General features: G+C 40.0%; 1 protein-coding gene across 1 annotated transcript in view; it reads left to right on the top strand.

Annotated features, from left to right (window-relative positions):
* SRD5A1 (steroid 5 alpha-reductase 1) overlaps positions 1 to 23711 on the top strand; it is a 55942-nt gene that overhangs the window by 30865 nt on the left and 1366 nt on the right. The window contains exon 4 of the mRNA XM_053713078.1: positions 7841 to 7991. Within this exon, the coding sequence (XP_053569053.1) occupies positions 7841 to 7991 (151 nt within the window). The remainder of the gene's footprint in view (positions 1 to 7840; positions 7992 to 23711) is intronic.

Genomic DNA, 23711 nt, shown 5'->3' with positions numbered 1-23711 from the left:
AGAAATTAACCCTAAATTGCATAGGAAGGTTGTTACAAGTAGGGGGCAGACTCTCTCTCTTTGCTCAGGCCTGGGCAAGAGACGTTCAGGATTCCTGGGCAGTAACCCAGGGATACCTTCTAGATTTCAAGGATTCCCCTCCAAGGGGGAGGTTACATCTTTCTCAGTTGTCTGTAAACCCGACAAAAAGAGAGGCGTTCTTACGCTGTGTAGAAGACCTTTTTACCATGGGAGTGATCTGCCCAGTTCCAAAAGCAGAACATGGGCAGGGGTTCTACTCCAATCTGTTTATAGTTCCCAAAAAGGTGGGAACCTTCAGACCAATTCTGGATCTCAAGATCCTAAACCAATTCCTAAAAGTTCCATCTTTACAAGATGGAGACCATTGGACTATCTTACCATTGATCCAGGAGGGTCAATATATGACCACTGTGGACTTAAAGGATGCGTATCTGCACATTCCTATCCACAAAGATCATAACCAGTTCCTCAGGTTCGCCTTTCTGGACAAGCATTATCAGTTTGTGGCTCTTCCTTTCGGGTTGGCCACGGCGCCGCAAATCTTCACGAAGGTGCTAGGGTCCCTTCTGGCGGTTCTAAGGCCACAGGGCATAGCAGTGGCGCCTTATCTAGACGACATTCTAATTCAAGCGTCGTCCTTACAACTAGCCAAGTCTCACACGGACTTAGTGTTGGCCTTTCTAAGGTCTCACGGGTGGAAAGTGAACGTAAAAAAGAGTTCTCTTTTCCCCCCTCACAAGAGTTTCATTTCTAGGGACTCTGAAAAACTCGGTGGACATGAAAATATTTCTGACGGAGGTCATGAAATCAAAGATTTTGTCCACCTGCCGAGCTCTTCATTCCATTCCTCGGCCATCAGTGGCTCAGTGTATGGAGGTAATTGGACTAATGGTAGCGGCAATGGACATAGTTCCGTTTGCTCGCTTGCATCTCAGACCACTACAACTATGCATGCTCAGTCAGTGGAATAGGGATTATGGGCATATATCTCCTCAGATAAATCTGGATCAAGAGACCAGAGACTCTCTTCTTTGGTAGTTGTCACAGGATTATCTGTCCCAGGGAATGTGTTTCCGCAGGCCAGAATGGGTTATAGTGATGACAGACGCCAGCCTTCTGGGCTGGGGTGCAGTCTGGAATTCCCTAAAGGCTCAGGGTTTGTGGACTCGGGAGGAGGCTCTCCTACCAATAAATATTCTGGAATTAAGAGCGATATTCAATTTTATGTCTTCTGGGCTGGGGTGCAGTCTGGAGGCTCTCCTACCGATAAATATTCTGGAATTAAGAGCGATATTCAATGCTCTCCAGGCATGGCCTCAGCTGGCTTCGGACAGATTCATCAGATTTCAGTCGGACAACATCACGACTGTGGCTTATATCAATCATCAGGGCGGAACAAAGAGTTCCTTAGTTATGATCGAGGTCTCAAGGATAATCCAATGGGCAGAGGCTCACTCTTGCCATCTGTCAGCGATCTATATCCCAGGTGTGGAGAACTGGGAGGCAGATTTTCTAAGTCGTCAGACTTTTCATCCGGGGGAGTGGGAACTCCATCCAGAGGTGTTAGCTCAGCTGGTTCGGCTATGGGGCACACCAGAGTTGGATCTGATGGCGTCTCGTCAGAACGCCAAACTTCCTCGTTACGGCTCCAGGTCAAGGGATCCTCAGGCTGTACTGATAGATGCTCTAGCAGTACCCTGGTCGTTCAACCTGGCTTATGTGTTTCCACATTTCCCTCTCCTTCCACGTCTGATTGCCAGAATCAAACAGGAGAGAGCATCAGTAACTTTGATAGCTCCTGCGTGGCCACGCAGGACTTGGTATGCAGACCTGGTGGACATGTCATCCCTTCCACCGTGGTCTCTGCCATTGAGACAGGACCTTCTGATTCAAGGTCCATTCAAGCATCCAAATCTAATTTCTCTGCAACTGAGATTGAACACTTGATTCTATCAAAGCGGGGTTTCTCTGAGTCAGTCATAAATACCTTGATTCAGGCTCGAAAGCCTGTTACCAGGAAAATTTATCATAAGATATGGCGTAAATATATCTTTTTTTGGTGCGAATCCAAAGGCTTCTCCTGGAGTAAAATCAGGATTCCTAGGATTTTGTCTTTTCTCCAAGAGGGATTGGAGAAAGGATTATCAGCTAGTTCCCTAATGGGACAGATATCTGCTCTGTCTATTTTGTTGCACAAGCGTCTGGCAGATGTACCAGACGTTCAGGCTTTTTGTCAGGCTTTAGTTAGAATTAAGCCTGTGTTTAAACCTATTGCTCTGCCATGGAGTCTAAATTTAGTTCTTAGAGTTCTTCAGGGGGTTCCGTTTGAACCCATGCATTCCATAGATATTAAGCTTTTATCTTGGAAAGTTTTGTTCCTAGTTGTTATCTCTTCAGCTCGAAGAGTTTCTGAACTATCTGCATTACAATGCGACTCTCCTTATCTTGTGTTCCATGCTGATAAGGTGGTTTTGCGTACCAAGCCTGGGTTCCTACCTAAGGTTGTTACTAACTGGAATATCAATCAAGAAATTGTTGTTCCTTCTCTGTGTCCTAATCCTTCTTGTAAGAAGGAATGTCTGTTGCACAACTTGGACGTGGTTCGTGCTTTGAAATTTTATTTGCAGGCAACCAAAGATTTTCGTCAAACGTCTTCTTCTTTGTTTGTTGTCTATTCTGGAAAGCGTAGGGGTCAAAAGGCTATGGCTACCTCTCTTTCCTTTTGGCTGAAAAGCATCATCCGTTTGGCTTATGAGACTGCTGGACTACAGCCTCCTGAAAGGATTACAGCTCACTCCACTAGAGCGGTGGCTTCCACATGGGCTTTTAAAAATGATGCTTTTGTTGAACAGATTTGTAAGGCTGCGACTTGATCGTCACTTCATGCCTTTTCAAAATTTTAAAAATTTGATACTTTTGCTTCTTTGGAGGCTATTTTTGGGAGAAAGGTTTTGCAAGCAGTGGTGCCTTCCGTTTAGGTTCCTGTCTTGTCCCTCCCTTCATCCGTGTCCTAAAGCTTTGGTATTGGTATCCCACAAGTTAGGATGAATCCGTGGACTCGGTACATCAAGCAAAAGAAAACAAAATTTATGCTTACCTGATAAATGTCTTTCTTTTGCGATGTACCGAGTCCACGGCCCGCCCTGTCTATTCAAGACAGTATTTTTTTTATTTTTTTTATGTAAACTTCAGTCACCTCTGCACCTTATAGTTTCTCCTTTTCTTCCTTGGCCTTCGGTCGAATTACTGGGGGGTGGAGTTAAGGGGGGAGCTATATAAACAGCTCTTCTATGGTGCTATTTTTGCTACTTCCTGTCAGGAAGGACAATATCCCACAAGTTAGGATGAATCCGTGGACTCGGTACATCGCAAAAGAAAGACCTTTATCAGGTAAGCATAAATTTTGTTTTTGTCCTGTCAGAGGTATGTTGCGCCGTTTGTTATAAACTGGCGTGCCTTTGTGTTCTACTAAGGCACGTTTTTGGCGTTGCTCGAGGATCCCACTCTTAATGGGTCTGGGGATTCTCAGTCTTACTCTTCGACTGGCTTGCATACATAGACATAAAGGGATGAAGTAATCTTCTTAGTCTTTATTTGTGTATCCTTTTCCAGTTCTGAGCTTGGAAGTCTCGGACCCCTGTTGGGCTGGTCCTGCGGGTTTGGCCGTTCTTCCTGGGTGATAACCTACGGGTTGCCTTATCATTTTTTTTTTATTATTTTTTTTTTTTCTTCATCCGGTGAGGATGATTTTTATTTGATCTAAAGCTCATGTTGTGTTGTGTTGTGATGGTTCCTTCAGGAACTTTCTTCTCTGGAATTAATACTTGCGATTTTGTGGCCGCACTGTTTACAAAAGTCTGTTTGACTGTTCTTTATCCCTCCATCGGGGGAGACTCTGTGGCCTTGACAGTGCTGGGGCCCTTGGTTTCAGGCTGGTCCTGACTGGGTACAAATCCTTCTGTCTTTGAGGCCTAGTTCAGACACATGGCGCCTTTTTTATGTCCGGTGAGGGAACCTAGTGATCACAATATGATTTGTGTTTTCTTTTAATTTACAAGCTTCAACTAGCATCCTGAAGCGTCCGTGGTTGCTTAGTGGCATGGGGGATTGGTTCAGTCCTCATTCGCCTTTCAATCTAGTGGGCCAGGACTTGTTGAGATCCGCTGCGACATGCTCAGTAGTTTCCTATTTTTCCGGGAACTAGAGTGTTCCTTCCCATTGTGGGTTGAAGGCTTGGAGGATTTAGGTCCTTCATACCGCCGTTCGTACGGTTTTGCCTTTCATGGTCTATTTGGAAGTGTCCTTTTAGAACTTGTTCCTTTTAGAGGTTCTCTTCCTTTGGGTTGATACTTGTTCGGACGTTGTCCGGTTTTTCTGGCGGCTTTAGCCACTTAATTAGAAAGTGAAGGCCGTGTGGCTCTGACTTCCTTCGGGAGTTAGTCGTCTCCATATCAGGGGCGATAGGAGGTGTATCTCTTTTCCAAGCTTTTTTCTTAGGGGATGTTTTTCTGCCTGGGTTCGGGATGCTTTGCATTCTTCTCCCTTGGGTGTGGTCCTCTGGAACATTAATCTGAAAGGGTTATGGAGACTAGCCTTTCTTTCTACTCTCTTCAGCTGACTCTGTTCTCATTCTCATTTCCCTTAGTGTTAACCTTGTAGCCTTTGGGCTCTAGAGAAATTTGTGACTTTGTTGCGTCCTAGTACCTTGCTGAAGGGGGGGTTGACCTCCGGCTAAGGGTGTTCTCTTCCCTTTGGACTGGGAATTACGAGTGAGTTCTGTACCCGTTCTCCGAGTTTCATGGTTCTCATCTCCTGTGAGGTCTGATTGCTTCAGACGAGGTATCTTGTGTTCCCTGAAGGTGTCGTTCGTTCTAGGACAATTCTGGGTCCCGGATTCTTGTCTTGGATCCTTCTTGGATGTCTGGAGACTTATGATCCTGTGGACTGGTTCGGGACGACCCAGTTTTTTTCAGGGACCCTATGAGTGACATAGGGGCTTGCTCATTGGGCTTGCAAGCAGGAAGGCCAGAGTTCACATCCACCTTTTGGGTACTGGTTATAAACTTTAAGGCCTGCCTTGTTCTTCGGACAGAGTGTGCTCCTCTATGGGGAGTTTTTTCTCTGTTGGGTCAACAGTGGTGTCTGGATGATTTTTCATTCGGCCCGTGTTGTGATCATACTATGGCTTCATGTCTTGTGGACATGCACACTTATCTGTGCCCTTCCCTTTTGAGGGGATAGTTTTGTCTTCCTTATGAGCTGGGGTTTCCTCTCTCTGGAAGGTCTTTAATTCTGTAAGGCACAGCTTCTGTTGCTCTGTGGGCTCTGTTCCACCTGTTGGATTTGATCTCTCTACGTAGAGACTGTCTAAGAGAGCTGTGACAGGTCTTTCTATGGATCTATTGCTCTTTTCTCTGTTCCAGGTCCCAGGGGGTTCTCCTTGGGAGTGCCTTATTTTGGAGTAGCGGATTGGGTGGGCACCCAAGCTCTGTTGGGGTTGGTGAGTCCCCCCCTTTATCTTTCCATTCCATGGGGGCTTGTGGTTGCGGTCTTTCTGTCCCCCCTGTTTCAGACATGTCTGTCGCTTGGGCTGGTTTGGTGTTGGAGCAGGATCTGAGCTCTGTTACTCTGCTAAATTCATCCTCGGAGCATTCGAGGTACAGTAAGCCTCTTAGAGGTTTATCCTTTCTCCATGTTAAAGATTTGTGGGAAGGACTGGTGGCTCTTAGCCTGCAACGTTATCCGCTGGTTAGTGGATATTTAGCAATCTGAAGGATCCTATCTTCAGCTGCTTGCCCTGCAAGTATTTAAGTTTCAGAGTCTTCTTTAGATGACTGCAGCGTGCAGTGTTTTTGCTTCAGGTGTTGTTTGTCAGACCTATTTGAGCTTGCTGCACGAGGTTTCGTTTCTGAATAATTTGGTATTCTGAGCTACCATCAGGCGGACAGATAGCTCAGCATGCTAAGCCTCTGTGGCTGAGCTCTGTAGCAACCCAAGGGTTGCAAGTTCGATCCCCAGCGAGGTCCTCTCAGTCTTTCATCCTTCCGAGCTCGATAAAATGAGCAGCGCCTTGAGACCCTACTGGGTGATTAGCCGTGCTTTACAAGTACCCAATACATACAAATATACATACATACCTTTTTGCGACTTGGGGGATCTTCGTCTTCAGTTGCTTTTTAGAGTGCAGTTGCACTGTGTTAGGGAAAGATCCTCTCTGTTTCAGATTCCCGGCCTTATCCCGTGGTTTCTGGGGTATGGGCGTTGCCTCCCCTTGTTTCTATGAGACTGGTTGGTTCTCTGTTAGCCTGACCCGGTTTCTCTATTTTTTTGCTCTGTGTTTGTGCCCTTTTTAGGGGTTTTTTTTCTGGAGTTCCTTATGCTAACTGGAACCTAGCTCAGCATACTAATGCAGTATGGCTACTCTTCACTGTAGTAAACCGAGGGTTGCAAGTTCGATCCCCGGTGAGGTCTACTTAGCCTTCCTCCTTTCAAGGTTGATAAAACGAGTAGTGCCTTTGAGTCCCTTAAGGGCGATTAGCCACGCTTTACAAGTACAATCATGTTTTCTCCGTGACTTTTCTTCTTTGTGGAAGAATACGGTAGTTTGTTCCCTTTCTTTAGTATGGGGTGTGTTGTTTGGAGACCGACTGCTGGGCGACGGTGTCTCTTGGAGGCTGGCTCAGCCGAGTCTAGTTCCTGCGGTCTCTAGCAAAGCTGCGGACTATCTGCGGGTCAGTATCCTTGGGCCTTTTCCTTTTTTTACCAAAGTTGTTCTCGGCTTCGGTCGAAGCAGGATTTTGTTGGGTTGGGGTTTTCAGGCCTGGTGCCCTCAAAATGGGCCGCCTCTTGTACCCTCCCGTTTTTGCATTCAGTGTCCTCTATAGCTTGGGTATTGTTTTCCCAAAAGTAATGAATGCAGCTGTGGACTTTTTCCATTTATGAAGAAAAACTTAAATTATTCTTACCTGATAATTTTCTTTTCTTCGGATGGAAAGAGTCCACAGCTCCCCCGCCCGTATTTTTTCTGTGGGGCATCTGTTGTTTTTGTTCTTCTGACACCTTTTCACCCTGATATTTCTTCTACTGTTCCTTGTTCCTTGACAGAATGACTAGGGGATGAGGTAAGTAGGAGGATTATTCAAGCTTTTCGCTGGGGTGTCATTGCCTCCTCCTGGTGGCCAGGTTCTGAATTCACAAAAGTAATGAATGCAGCTGTGGACTCTTTCCATCTGAAGAAGAGAAAATTATCAAGTTGGCATAATTTGTGGGTTTGTGTTTTGTTTTTTTGGGAAATAGTCTTACTGGCAGTATATAACAATATATATCTCAATGTCAAATTTGTCCAAAGGATTTTCTTTGTAGCTTTGACTAAACCTCTACAAATGTCCATTGTAAAAAGTTCAAAACTTTAAATTCTAAATATCACAAAAATCACTGGAATGGCTCATCAGATTTTGTAAACTTAAAATGTGGAGAAAAAAGTGAATAAAATCAGATCAGTACATTTTTTAGCGCTTTAGATTTAAAAATGGGATGTTTGTTTATTTTTTCTGTAGCCATATCGTGATTTTTTTTTTTTTTTTTAACATTTATTATGAAAAACAGAGTAATAGGTCTGGGTCTATAAAGCATAAAAGTAGAACTGTTGCTCATTGATACTGGACCGGGAAAAAACCCTGCATTGTTTAATTTTGTAAGCATGTGCAATTGATGATTTCAATACAAGATTATTATATATTCCTTTTTAAGAGAGCTAAATCGAGGAATAAACAAAGGTTGTTGTGTTTTTTGTTTATTTTTTGTTTTGTTTTTTTCTCAGGAGGATTATTTGAATATGTGACTGGTGCAAACTTCTTTGGGGAAATTTTAGAATGGACTGGTTTTGCTATTGCTGGGTGGTCCTTTCCAGGTGCTGCATTTGCGGTTTTTACAGCCTTGGTCCTTACATCACGTGCACAGCAGCATCATCAGTAAGTACATTTTGATAAAGAACTTACTTTGCATAAAACTGGCTGGAAAATATCAACTGAGAGCATCTATGTAAAAAAGTAAGATATTTTACCTCACAATTTCCTCAGCTCACCAGAGTAAGTCCTGTGTAAAATGTTATCTTTCAGTTACTGTCCAGCTGCAGGTTTAAAAAAAAAAGTTAAGAAATGAACTGCAGCCAAGCATAAACAGTGCTTAGGTCATGAACTCTTTTAATGTGATCTCGTGAGATTTTATAGTAAACTTACTTAAACTGAATAGGGAAATAACATGAGTGTGCACGAGGCTCACTCCCTTGGCTGTCCTGGGACAGTCATACTGATTTGCTGCTTAAAGTCCTTTGCAATGGGGTTTGATTACTTAGGACATTTTGAGGTAAAATATCTTTCTTTTTACATAAAAAAAAATATCTATCTTTCATGGAATTGGCAAGAGTCCATGAGCTAGTGATGTATGGGATATACAATCCTACCAGGAGGGGCAAAGTTTCCCAAACCTCAAAATGCCTATAAATACACCCCTCAGCACACCCACAATTCAGATTTACAAACTTGTGGTGAAGTAAGTTTGTGTTAGGATTTCTACGTTGATATGCGCTTCTCAGCATTTTGAAGCCCGATACCTCTCAGAGTACAGTGAATGTCAGAGGGATGTGTAGGGAGTATCACCTATTGAATGCAATGGTTTTCCTCACGGGGATCTATTTCATAGGTTCTCTGTTATTGGTCGTAGAGATTCATCTCCTACCTCCCTTTTTAGATCGACGATATACTCTGATATTGCATTACCTCTACTGATAACCGTTTCAGTACTGGTTTGGCTATCTGCTATATATGGATGGGTGTCTTTGGTAAGTATGTTTTCATTTCTTAAGACACTCTCAGCTATGGTTTGGCACTTTATGTATTTATATAAAGTTCTAAATATATGTATTGTACTTATATTTGCCATGATTCAGGTTTCAGTATATTTCCTTTTGCAGACTGTCAGTTTCATATCTGGGAAATGCATTTTTTTTTAGGAGAATTTATATCTTACCTTGGGTATAGTATTTTTGCAATTGACTGTCATTTTAAATTCGCAGGCAGAATTAGGCTTGCGAGGGCGCAAAATGCCAAACTATATTGCGTCATTTTTGGCGCAAGATTTTTTTGGCGTGAAGTTACGTTCGATGACGCAAATTAGTCATTTCCGGCGTCTTTGTCGACGCCAAGTCCTTTCACAAGGTTGTGTCTTCAATGACGCGAGTCTGTCATTTCCGGATGTTGTTAGCGCCAAAACATTTTCTCTGTTTGTGCGTCATTCTTGGAGTCAAATATTTTCATAATGTAAACCCCATTCCTATATGCCTCTTGCCTTTTTTTTCTCTTTCAGAGGGCTATGCTGTTGCATTTTTTTCCCATTTCTGAAACTGCCATATAAGGAAATTGATAATTTTGCTTTATATGTTGTTTTTTCTCTTACATTTTGCAAGATGTCTCAATCTGTTCCTGTCTCAGAAAACACTGTTGGAATCCTGCTGACTGGTAACAGATCTACCAAAGCTAAGTACATCTGTTGTAATCTTATGGAGATTATATCTCCAGCTGCGGTTTGTAATAAGTTGTCATGATAAACTTTTACATGCAGAGAATGTGTCCATCAGTAATAATACATTACCTGTTGCTGTTCTTTTAACATCTAATGTACAAGATATACCTGTAAATTTATAATAATTTTTTGCTGATTCTATTCAGAAGGCTTTGTCTATCATTCCGCCTTCTAATAAATGTAAAGGTCTTTTTAAACTTCTCATAAAGTTGATGAAATTTCAAATGACCGACAACATACTGAATTATCCTCCTCTGATGAGGATCTATCTGATTCAGAAGATCCTTTCTCAGATATTGACACTAAAAAATCTTCTTATTTATTTAAAATGGAGTACATTCGTTCTTTGTTGAAGAAGTGTTGATTATATTGGATAGTGAGGAGACTAGTCCTCTTGAATTTAAAGCTAGTAAACGTTTAAATTCTGTTTATAAACCTGTGGTTATTTCAGGGTTTTTTTTTCAGTTCCTGATGCTATTTCTGATATGATTTCTAAGGAATGGAAAAGGCCTGGTACTATTTATAACTTCTTGAAGGTTTAAAAATTTGTATCCTTTGCCAGCAATTAGATTGGAGTTTTGGGAAAAGATCCCCAAAGTTGATGGGGCTATCTCTACTCTTGCTAAACGTACTACTATTCCTACGGAAGATAGTATTTCTTTTTAAGATCCTTTAGATAGGAAACTTGAATCTTATCTAAGGAAAGCTTATTTATTTTCAGGTCTTCTTAGGCCTGCAATTTCTTGGGCTGATGTTGCAGCTGCTTCAACTTTTTGGTTGGAAACTTTAGCGCAACAAGTATCGATTCATGATTTGTCTAGCATTGTTAACTTGATTCAACATGCTAATAATTTCATTTGTGATGCCATTTTTTTATATCATCAGAATTGATTTTAAATCTGTCTTTAGCTATTTTAGCTAGAAGAGCTTTGTGGCTTAAATCTTGGAATGCTGATATGACTTCTGATTTCTATTTCTTTCCTTCCAAGGTAATAAATTATTTGGTTCAGTTGGATTCAATATTTTCAACTGTCACTGGGGGGGACAGTTTTTTTTGCCTCAAGATAAGATCTAAGGGTAAATTTAAATTGGAAACCTAATTCCTCCCCAAGGAATCTGTTTCCAATTGGAATCCTTCAAATTGGAATAAATCCAAGCCATTTAAGAGATCAAAGCCAGTCCCTAAATCCGCATGAAGGTGCGGCTCTTATTCCAGCTCAGCTGGTAGGGGGCAGATTAAGATTTTTCTAAAATGTTTGGATTAATTCGGTCCAAAATCATTGGATTCAGAATATTGTCTGTCAGGGGTACAGAATAGAATTCAAAGTAAGACCGCCTGTGAGAAGATTTTTTTTTTTTTTTTTTTTTTTTTTTTTTTTTCTCTCTCACGCATTCCAGCAAACTCGGTAAAGACTCAGGCTTTCCTGAAGTGTGTTATCTGGGGTAATCATGCCAGTTCCGTTTCAGGAACAGGGTCTGGGGTTTTATTCAAATCTATTCATTGTCCCAAAGAAAGTAATTTCATTCAGACCAGTTTTGGATCTAAAAATTTAGAATCGATATGTAAAAGTACCAACTATCAAAATGGTGACTATAAGGTCTATTCTGCTTTTTGTTCAGCAAGGGCATTATATGCCCACAATAGACTTACAGGATGCATATCTTCATATTCTGATTCATCCATATTGCTTTCAATTTCTGAGATTCTCTTTTTTAGACAAGCATTACCAATTTGTTGCTCTTCCTTTTTGGCCTAGCGACAGCCCTAGGAATCTTTTCAAAGGTTCTTTGTGTCCTACTCTCTGTTATCAGAGAGCGGGGTATTGCAGTGTTTCCTTATTTGAACGATATCTTGGTACTTGCTCAGTCTTTACGTTCTGCAGAATCTCACACGAATCAACTACTGTTGTTTCTTCAAAGACATGGTTGGAGGATCAATTTACCAAGATGTTCCTTGATTCCTCAGACAAGGTCACCTTTTTAGGTTTCCAGATAGATTCAGTGTCCATGACTCTGTCTCTGACAAGAGACAATTTTAATTGGTTTCAGCTTGTCGGAACCTTCAGTCTCTATTATTCCCTTCAGTAGCTATGTGCATGGAAGTTTTAGGTCTCAGGACTGCAGCATCGGACGTGATTCTCTTTGCTCGTTTTTATATGAGACCTCTCCAGCTTTGTATACTGAATCATGGTGCAGGGATTATACAAGGATATCACAATTAATATCCTTAAATCCCAATGTTCGACTATCTCTGACTTGGTGGTTAGATCACCATCGTATAGTTCGAAGGGCCTCTTTGGTTCGTCCAACCTGGACTGTGATCACAACAGATGTGAGTATTTTCAGGTTGGGGAGCTGTTTGGGGATCTCTGACAGCACAAGGGGTTTGGAAATCTCAAGAGGCGAGATTACCAATACATATTTTGGAACTCCGTGCAATTTTCAGGGCTCTTCAGGCTTGGCTTCTGTTGAAGAGAGAACTGTTCATTTGTTTTCAGACAGACAATATCACAGCTGTGGCATATGTCAATTTTCAGGGTGGGACTCAGTCTCCTAGCTATGATAGAAGTATCTCGAATACTTTCTTGGGCGGAATCCAGCTCTTGTCTAATTTCTGTGGTACATATCCCAGGTGTAGACAATTGAGAAGCGGATTATCTCAGACGTCAGACTTTACATCCGGGGGAGAGGTCTCTCCATCCAGGTGTGTTTTTTTCTCAGATTGTTCAGATGTGGGGTTTTCCAGAAATAGATCTGATGGCTTCTCATCTAAACTAGAAACTTCCTAGGTACCTGTCCAAGTTCAGGGATCTTCAGGCAGAAGCAGTGGTTGCGTTGACACTTCCTTGGTGCTACTAACCTGCTTATATTTTCACGCCTCTAGTTCTTCTTCCAAGAGTGATATCCAAAATCATCATGGAACAGTCATTTCTATTGCTGGTAGCTCCAGCATGGCCTCACAGATTTTGGTATGCGGATCTTGTTCGGATCTCCAGTTGCCAACCTTGGCCTCTTCCATTTAGGTCTCAAGGTCCGTTTTTTTTTCTATCAGGATTTCAAATCCTTAAATTTGAAGGTATGGGAATTGAACGCCTAGTGCTTAGTCATAGAGGTTTCTCTGACTCAGTGATTAATACTATGTAACAGGCTCGTAAATCTGTTTCTAGAAAGATTTATTATCAAGTTTGGATGTTCATGGTGTTCTTTTCATAAATTCGCTTGGCATAATTTCAGAATTCCTAGAATTTTCCAGTTTCTTCAGGATGGTTTGGATAAGGTTTTGTCTGCAAGTTCCTTGTAGGGACAAATCTTTGCTCTTTCTGTCTTATTTCACAGAAAGATTGCTAAGCTTCCTGATATTCACTGTTTTTAACAGGCTTTGGTTTGTATCAAGCCTGTCATTAAATCAATCTCTCCTCCTTGGAGTCTTTGGTTTTGAAGGCTTTACAGGCTCCTCCATTTGAGCCTATGCATTCTTTGGATATTAATCTGCTTTCTTAGAAAGTGTTGTTCCTTTTGGCCATCTCTTCTGCTAGAAGAGTTTCTGAATTATCTACTCTTTATTGTGAATCTCCTTTTCTGATTTTTTTTTTTCATCAGGATAAGGCGGTTTTGCAGACTTCATTTAAATTCTTTCCTAAGGCTGTGATTTCTAACAACATTAATAGAGAATTTGTTGTCCCTTCCTTGTGTCCTAATCCTAAGAATTCTTTGGAGAAATCCTTCCATTCTTTGGATGTGTTTAGTAGCTTCAACATAATATTTCAAAGCTCTTAAGATTTCAGGAAGACTTCTTGTCTATTTGTTGTCTTTTCTGGTTCTAGGAAAGGTCAGAGGGCTTCTGCCGTTTCCTTGGCTTTGTGGTTAAAGCTTTGGTTTCATTCAGCTTATTTGGGGTTGGGTCAAGCCCCGTCTCAGAGAAATACAGCTCATTCTACTAGATCAGTCTCCACTTCGTGGGCTTTTAAGAATGAAACTTCAGTTGATCAGATTTGCAAAGCAGCAGCTTGGTAAATTCTACCGTTTTTGATGTATTCGCTTCTTCAGAAGCAGTTTTTGGTAGAAAAGTTCTTCAGGCAGCTGTTTCAGTTTGATTCTTCTGCTTATGTTTTAAGTTTTTTTTTCTTTCCATTTAATGAAAATTAACTTATATTTTGGGTTGTGGATTATTTTTTCAGCGAGAAATGGCTGTTTTTATTTTTATCCCTCCCTGTCTAGTGACTCTTGCGTGGAGTTCCACATCTTGGCTATTGCTATCCCATACGTCACTAGCTCATGGACTCTTGCCAATTGCATGAAAGAAAACATAATTTATGTAAGAACTTACCTGATAAATTCATTTCTTTCATATTGGCAAGAATCCACTAGGCCCACCCTTTTTGTGGTGGTTATGATTTTTTTGTACTAAGCACAATTATTTCCAAATTTCTTTGATGCTTTTTACTCCTTTATCACCCCACTTCTTGGCTATTCGTTAAACAGAATTGTGGGTGTGGTGAGGTATGTATTTATAGGCATTTTGAGGTTTGGGAGACTTTGTCCCTCCTGGTAGGATTGTATATCCCATACGTCGCTCATGGACTCTTGCCAATATAAAAGAAATTAATTTATCAGGTAAGTTCTTACATAAATTATGTTTTTTTTACATAGGGATGTTCAGATGATATTTTTTTTAGTCCACTTTTTACAGTTATGCTACATCACTTTCAAATGTTTCAACATTTGGGTATCATGGCCCTTTAAGTGATTTGGCAGAGGTAGCTCATTCTTTTTAGTTCTACAGGAGATACACATCTCTATAGTTTATATAAAAATATATATATTTCTTTCAATTAATTGGCAAGAGTCCATGAGCGATGTATGGGATATACAATCCTACCAGGAGGGGCAAAGTTTCCCAAACCTCAAAATGCCTATAATTACACCCCTCACCACACCCACAATTCAGTTTTACAAACTTTGCCTCCCTATGGAGGTGGTGAAGTAAGTTTGTGCTTGATTTTCTTCTGTGATATGCGCTTCTCAGCATTTTGAAGCCTAATTCCTCTGAGTACAGTGAATGTCAGAGGGATGTAAAGAGAGTATTGCCTATTGAATTTATGGTTTTCCTCGCAGGAAATCTTTTTCAAAGGTTCTCTGTTATCGGTCGTAGAGATTAATCTCCTACCTCCCTTTTCAGATTGACGATATACTCTCATATTCCATTACCTCTACTGATACTTTTTCAGTACTGGTTTGGCTATCTGCTATATGTGGATGGGTGTCTTTCGGTAAGTATGTCGCAAAATGCTGATAGTTATTGTGTCATTCTTAGTGCGAGAATTTTTTTTGGTGCGAATGTACATTCGGTGACGCAAATACGTAATTTCCGGCATCTTAGTTGACGCCAGGTTTCCTTGCACAAGGTTGCGTCATTTCCGGATGTTAGCGCCAAAAAATTTCATTTTGCGTTGTGCGTCATACTTGGCGCCAAATAATTTAATTATTTTAACCCTGCTTCCTATATGCCTCTTGCTTTTTTCTATGCTCAGAGGGCTATGCTGTTTGCATTTTTTTCCTACTCCTGAAACTGCCGTATAAGGAAATTGATAATTTTTCTTTATATGTTGTATTTTTCTCTTACATTTGCAAGATGTCTCAATCTGATCCCGTCTCAGAAACCACTGTTGGAACCCTGCTGCTTGATAACAGTTCAACCAAAGATAAGTGTATCTGTTGTAAGTTAGTGGAGATTATATCTACAGCTGTGGTATGTAATGGTTGTCATGAAAAGCTTTTACATGCAGAGAATGTATCCATCAGTACTAGTGCAATGCCTGTTGTTCCTTCAACATCTAATGTACATGATATCCCTGTGAATATAAAATATTTTATTGCAATTTAGAGGGCTTTGTCTGCTATTTCACCTTCTAATAAATGTAAAAGGTCTTTTTAAAACTTCTCATAAAGTTGATGAAATTTCAAATGACAGACAACATACTGTATTATCCTCCTCTGATGAGGATCTATCAGATTCAGAAGATCCTACCTCAGATATTGACACTGACAAATCTACTTTTCTCTTTAAGTTGGAGTATATTTGTTCCTTTATTAAAGAGGTGTTGATTACTTTGGATATTGAGGAAACTAGTCCTTGATATTAAAACTGGTAAACGTTTAAATTCTGTTTATAAACCTGTGGTTACTCCAGAGATTTTTCCAGTTCCTGATGCTATTTCTGATATGATTTCAAAGGAATGATATAGGCCTGGTACTTCTTTTTCCTTCTTCTAGGTTTAAAAAGTTGTATCCTTTGCCAACAGTTAGATTGGAGTTTTGGGTGAAAATCCCCAAAGCTGATGGGGCTATTTCTACTCTTACCTAACATACTTCTATTTCTATGGAAGATAGTAATTCCTTTAAGGATACTTTAGATAGGGATCTTGAATCTTATCTAAGGAAAGCTTTATTTATATTATGGCTATCTTCTCAGGCCTGCCATTTCTATGGCTGATGTTGCAGCTGCATCAACTTTTTGGTTGGAAAGTATAGCGCAACAGGAAACAGATCCTGATTGTCTAGCATTGTTCGCTTGCTTCAACATGCTAATCATTTTATCTGTGATGCCATTTTTTTATATCATCTTTGTGGCTCAGATATTGCAATACTGACATGGTATCTAAATCTAGATTACTATCTCTTTCTTTCCAAGGTAACAATTTATTTGGTCCAAGCCGTTTAAGAAACCAAAGCCAGTCCCCAAGTCTGCATGAAGGTGCAGGCCTCATTCCAGCTCAGCTGGTGGGGGCAGATTAAACTTTTTTTTCCAACCTGGACTGTATTCACAACAGATGCAAGTCTTTCAGGTTGGGGAGCTGTCTGGGGATCTCTGACTGCACAAGGGGTTTGGAAATCTCAAGAGGCGAGATTACCAATCAATATTTTAAAACTCTGTGCTATTTTCAGGGCTCTTCAGGGTGTGGCCTCTGTTGAAGAGAGAACCGTTCATTTGTTTTCAGACAGACAAAATCACAACTGTGGTATATGTTAATCATCAGGGTGGGACTCACAGTCCCCTAGCTATGAAAGAAGTATTGTGGATACCTTCTTGGGCGAAATCCAGCTCTTGTCTAATTCCTGTGGTACATATCCCAGGTATAGACAATTGGGAAGTGGATTATCTCAGCCGTTAGACTATACATCCGGGGGAGTGGTCGCTCCATCCAGATGTTTTTTTTTTCATCTTAACAAGAGACTTCCCAGGTGCCTGTCCGGGGATTCTCAGGTGGAGTCGGTCAATGCGTTAGCAGTTCCTTGGTTTTACTAACCTGCTTAAATCTTCCTGCCTCTAGTTCTTCTTCTTCCAAGAGTGATTTCCAAGATCATCATGGAACGATCGTTTTGTGTTTCTGGTAGCACCAGATGGCTTCACAGGTTCTGGTATGCGGATCTTGTCCAGATGTCCAGTTGCCAACCTTGACCACTTCCTTAAAGACCAGACCTTCTGTCTCAAGGGCCGTTTTTCCATCAGGATCTCAAATCATTAAATTTGAAGGTATGGAAATCGAACGCTTAGTTCTTAGTCATAGAGGTTTCTCTGACTCAGTGATTGATACTATGTTATAGGCTCGTAAATCTGTCTCTAGGAAGATTTATAATCGAGTTTGGAAGACTTCTATTTCATGGTGTTCTTCTCATAAAATCTCCGGGCATTCTTTTAGAATTCCTAGAATTTTACAGTTTCTTCAGGATGGTTTGGATAAGGGTTTGTCTGCAAGTTCCTTGAAGGGACACATCTCTGCTCTTTCTGTTTTGTTTTAAAGAAAGATTGCTAAGCTTCCTGATATTCACTGTTTTGTACAGGCTTTGGTCCGTATTAAGCCTGTCATTAAATCAATCTCTCCTCCTTGGAGTCTTAATTTGGTTTTGAAGGCTTTACAGGCCCCTTCTTTTGAGCCTATGCATTCCTTGGATATTAAACTACTTTCTTGGAAATTGTTGTTCCTTTTAGCTATCTCTTCTGCTGAAGAGTTTCCGAATTATCTGCTCTTTTTCGTGAGTCTCCTTTTCTGATTTTTTTTTTTATCAGGATAAGGCAGTTTTGCAGACAAAATTTAAATTCCTACCTAAGGTTGTGAATTCTAACAACATTAATAGGGAAATTGTTGTCCCCTCTTTGTGTCCTAATTCGAAGAATTCTTTGGAGAGATCCTTACATTCTCTGGATGTTGTAAGAGCTTTGAAATATTATGTTGAATCTACTAAAGATTTCAGGAAGACTTCTAGACTATTTCTTGTCTTTTCTGGTTCTAGGAAAGGTCAGAAAGCTTCTGCCATTTCCTTGGCATCTTGGTTAAAGCTTTTGTTTCATCAGCTTATTTGGAGTCGGGTCAGGCTCCGCCTCAGAGAATTACAGCTCATTCTACTAGATCAGTCTCCACTTCGTGGGCTTTTAAGAATGAAGCTTCAGTTGATCAGATTTGCAAATCAGCAACTTGGTCTTCTTTGCATATATTTACTAGATTCTACTGTTTTGATGTATTTGCCTCTTCGGAAAGAAGTTTTTGGTAGATAAGTTCTTCAGGCAGCGGTTTGTTTGATTCCTCTGCTTATGTTTTAAGTTTTTTCTTTGCATTTATGAGAAAAACGTATTCTTTGGGCGTGGATTTAATTTTTTCAGCGTAAAGTGGCTGTTTTTATTTTTATCCCTCCCTCTCTAGTGACTCTTCTGTGGAGTTCTACATCTTCGGTATTGCTATCCCATACATCACTAGCTCATAGACCCTATTAATTAAATGAAAGAAAACATAATTTATGTAAGAACTTACCTGATAAATTTAATTTCTTTCATATTGGCAAGAGTCCATGAGACCCACCCTTTTTATGGTGGTTATGATTTTTTGTATAAAGCACAATTATTTCCAAATAACTTTTCCGATGCTTTTTACTCCTTTCTTTATCACCCCACTACTTGGCTATTCGTTAAACTGAATTGTGGGTGTGGTGAGGGGTGTATTTATAGGCATTTTGAGGTTTGGGAAACTTTGCCCCTCCTGGTAGTATTGTATATCCCATGCGTCACTAGCTCATGGACTCTTGCCAATATGAAAGAAATTAATGAGTTGCTTTGCATACCTGGCAGAACAAAAAGGCATATTAAAATAGGTATCTGACATACATGCAGGGACCTCTACATCAACTTCTAACCTTTAGTAATTAATGCAGGTCAATATAAAGTGTTGAACATAAGGATGGAGTTCTATGTAGATATTTTCCATTTCATTCTAAAATTATTTCTTTTAAGTTAAAAAAATAAATTAAATTAACTTTTGCCATGTTAAGACATGGCTTGGTTCATTTTGCAGTGTGCATATGTTTTTTTTGAATCCGCAATTGTTTACAGCACAATTAAACATGAAAATTATTTTGACAATTCTGACTCACTGCAGTAAAAAAAATAAAAAAAAAAATAAAAGCTGACTTTACATGTTAATTTTACCCATTATATAATGCTAGTCACCTTGTTGCACCATTACCAAGTGCTTCTAACTAAATTCACACCGAATGGACCACATTTATCAAAGGATACGGCTGCTTCTTAATCCATTTAATCTACTTTCACCAATCGGCATGGGGTGGCATTGAACACTAGCCATAGTTTGCAACTGTCTGTTCTGGATTGCATCCCTTAATTTATTATTGCAAATCTGGCTCTATATATCTTATTCCCTTATTGGCCACAGCACTTTTCAATTTTCTTACCGTTTGGGACCAGGGCTATTTTTACATTTCTGTGGCGTTTGTGTTTAACTGTAATTTTCCTCTTACTAATTTACTGTACCCACATATTTTATAAACAGTTTTTCTCACCTTTAAATGGTCTTTCTAAAGATACCATTATTTTTATCTATCTTATAATTTTAATATAAAAAATGTATGATATGATGAAGAAAAAAAAAAAACACACACTTTTTCTAATTTTGACCCCCAAAATCTCTTACGCATTTACAACCACCAAAAAACTCCCATGCTAAATAGTTTCTAAATTTTGTCCTGGGTTTAGAAATACCCAATGTTTACACGTTCTTTTCTTTTTTTGCAAGTTATAGGGTGATAGTTACGTTGTAACACTGATTTTTGTAAGGAATCCCTGAATAATCCTTCACATGTACAGTATCTCACAAAAGTGAGTACACCCCTCACATTTTTGTAAATATTTTATTATATGTTTTCATGTGACAACACTGAAGAAATGACACTTTTCTACAATGTAAAGTAGTGAGTGTACAGCCTGTATAACAGTGTAAATTTGCTGTCCCCTCAAAATAACTCAACACACAGCCATTAATGTCTAAACCATTGGCAACAAAAGTGAGTATACCCCTAAGTGGAAATGTCCAAAGTGTCAATATTTTGTGTGGCCACCATTATTTTCCAGCACTGCCTTAACCCTCTTGAGCATGGAGTTCATAAGAGCTTCACAGGTTGCCACTGGAGTCCTCTTCCAGTCCTCCATGATGACATCACGGAGCTGGTGAATTTTAGAGACCTTGCGCTCCCCCACTTTCCGTTTTGAGGATGCCCCACAGATGCTCAATAGGGTTTAGGTCTGGAGACATGATTGGCCAGTCCCTCACCTTTACCCTCAACTTCTTTAGCAAGGCAGTGGTCATCTTAGAAGTGTGTTTGGGGTCATTATAATGTTGGAATACTTCCCTGCGGCCCTGTCTTTGAAGGGAGGGGATCATGCTCTGCCTCAGTATGTCACAGTACATGTAGGCATTCATGATTCCCTCGAACTGTAGCTCCCCAGTTCCGGCAGCACTCATGCAGGCCCGGACCATGACACTCCCACCATCATGCTTGACTGTAGGCAAGACACACTTGTCTTTGTACTCCTCACCTGGTTGTCTCCACACACGCTTGACACCATCTGAACCAGATAAGTTTATCTTGGTCTTTACAGACCACAGGGCATGGTTCTAGTAATCCATGTCTTTAGTCTGCTTGTCTTTAGCTTTCTTGTGCATCACCTTTAGAAGAGACTTCTTTTTGGGACGACAGCCATGCAGACCAATTTGATGCAGTGTGCGGCGTATGGTCTGAGCACTGACAGGCTGACCACCCCCCACCCCTTTAAAGGGACAGTCTACACCAGAATTTTTATTGTTTTAAAAGATAGATAATCCCTTTATTACCCATTTCCCAGTTTTGCATAACTAACAGTTATAATAATATACTTTTAACCTCTGTGATTATCTTGTATCTAAGCCTCTGCAAACTGCCCCTTTTTTCAGTTCTTTTAACAGACTTGCAGTCTAGCCAATCAGTGCCTGCTCCCAGATAACTTCTTGTGCACAAGCACAGTGTTATCTATATGAAATACGTGAACTAACACCCTCTAGTGGTGAAAAACTGTTAAAATGCAATCTGAAAGAGGTGGGATTCAAGGTCTAAGAAATTAGCAGAGAAAAAGGAGGACAAATCCAGACTGTTAGCCAGTGCAATAGTTTTATTCTTCCAGGTAATAGTTTAGCAGAAGCAGCTTAAACTATCTGACATGTTTCGTGCATGTCACATGCGCTTCTTCAGAGATAGTGTTTTGGGTGCTACAGGTGAGCTTAAATAGGCTAATGCAGCCTATCAGAAAAAGGTAGGTTGGTCCTTGGTAATAGGTAGATTGTTTAGGCTCAGCTGTGGAAACCAAAGTATTAGCTTTATGGGATGATACATTGTTAGATAAGGAAGTGTGCAAAAGCATAAATATAAAAGAAAGTCAATGTTGCATGTTATTTACATATCTTAACAAAAAATATATATAGGCTAGTAAAAACAAAAGGAAATTTTAAGTACAAATATCACAATTTAGATAATTAGTAATCCATGTCTTTAGTCTGCTTGTCTTTAGCTTTCTTGTGCATCACCTTTAGAAGAGACTTCCTTTTGGGACGACAACCATGCAGACCAATTTGATGCAGTGTGCGGCGTATGGTCTGAGCACTGACAGGCTGACCCCCCACCCCTTTAAAGGGACAGTCTGCACCCATTTCCCAGTTTTGCATAACTAACAGTTATAATAATATACTTTTAACCTCTGTGATTATCTTGTATCTAAGCCTCTGCAAACTGCCCCTTTTTTCAGTTCTTTTGACAGACTTGCAGTCTAGCCAATCAGTGCCTGCTCCCAGATAACTTCTCGTGCACGAGCACAGTGTTATCTATATGAAATACGTGAACTAACACCCTCTAGGGGTGAAAAACTGTTAAAATGCAATCTGAAAGAGGTGGGATTCAAGGTCTAAGAAATTAGCATATGAACCTCCTAGGTTAAGCTTTCAACTAAGAATACCAAGAGAACAAAGCAAAATTGGTGATAAAAGTAAATTGGAAAATTGTTTAAAATTACATGCTCTATCTGAATCATGAAAGTTTTTTTTGGCCTAGACTGTCCCTTTAACCTCTGCAGCAATGCTGGCAGCACTCATACGTCCTATTTCCCAAAGACAACCTCTGGATATGACGCTGAGCATGTCCACTCAACTTCTTTGGTTGACCATGGCGAGGCCTGTTAGGAGTGGAACCTGTCCTGTTAAACCGCTGTATGGTCTTTCCCACCGTGCTGCAGCTCAGTTTCAGGGTCTTGGCAATCTTCCTCTTGCCTAGGCCATCTTTATGTAGAGCAACATTTTTTTTTTCAGATCCTCAGAGTTCTTTGCCATGAGGTGCCATGTTGAACTTCCAGTGACCAGTATGAGAGAGTGTAAGAGCGATAACACCAAATTGAACACACCTGCTCCCCATTCATACCTGAGGCCTTGTAACAAGTCACATGGCACCGGGGAGGGAAAATGGCTAATTGGGCCCAATTTGGACATTTCCACTTAGGGGTGTACTCACTTTTGTTTAGACATTAATGGCTGTGTGTTATTTTGAGGGGATGGCAAATTTACACTGTTATACAGGCTGTTAACTCACTACTTTACATTGTAGCAAAGTGTCATTTCTTCAGTGTTGTCACATGAAAAGGTATAATAAAATATTTACAAAAATGTGAGGGGTTTACTCACTTTTGTGAGATACTGTATATATGTGTGTGTATAAATATATATATTTTTTATTTTTTTTGTAGACAACCCAAAGTATTGATCTAGGCCCATTTTGCTATATTTCATTTCACCGCCAAATGCAATCAAATATAATAAATTGTAAATGTTTTCACAAATGTTTTCACAAACTTGCCCTCTGCATCGGTGTGCTTCAAAAAGGTATTGCAGTGATGCCTCAATATGGTGCCAGGCACGTTCTTGGTCACTGACACTTTTTATAGGATGTGCCTGGCATGTCCTCGGTCGTTAAGGGGTTAAAGGGATATTTAAAGGTACATTTAAAAAAAAAAAAAAAAAAAACATTTTGAATTTGTTATATAAAGTGTTAAATTGTATGTAGTAGACCTTTACATTACACTTTCTTTTTCTTTAATTTTTGTTCCCCTTTCCTGTAATTTAATAAGAATTGGAAAGTCCACAATTTTCAGAATTTAAGTGGACATGCAGACTATAGACATAACACTGGTATATTCCACACAGTCATTGGTTGCATACTTTAGTGACCACCCATTTATAGCTGTCGCAGCTTGGCCTCAGCAGATAAATTAATCTACAGCACCAATTGCTTTATGGACACTAACACTTTAAGCTAATTTTCCAATATCTAAACAACTAATATTTAAAAAAATACATGAAAAATGTTTCAGTACTTTTCCATTATCTGGATGCCAGCCACCAGGAGGCACAATTGTATAATAAATTTCTATTCATAATATATAATAATTGTGCGGTTCAAATGTTTAATTTCTGGGGGCGGGGCACTTTTTGGCTTTGTGCTTGTGGGGTGTGCCACTGCCTACCAGTAGAGCTGTGGGAGCTGTCCATAAAATCCAGTAAGCCTCTGCCCCATGTAGCAGCTGTACAAAGATTTGCACTTGTGTTCCAAAATGAAAACAAACTGCTTTAATTTTATCCAAAAAAACAACCTGATTAACACTGCTTTTTTGTATGTTTGTTTGATATTTGTCACATTAGTATCACTTTAAACAAAACTTAAAGGGACATAAAACAGTATGAACCAACATA

This window comes from Bombina bombina, chromosome 5, assembly GCF_027579735.1.
Source record: "Bombina bombina isolate aBomBom1 chromosome 5, aBomBom1.pri, whole genome shotgun sequence".
Lineage (NCBI taxonomy): Eukaryota > Metazoa > Chordata > Amphibia > Anura > Bombinatoridae > Bombina > Bombina bombina.
The sequence above is the reverse complement of the archived record's forward strand: the minus strand, read 5'-3'. Positions and strand labels throughout refer to the sequence as shown.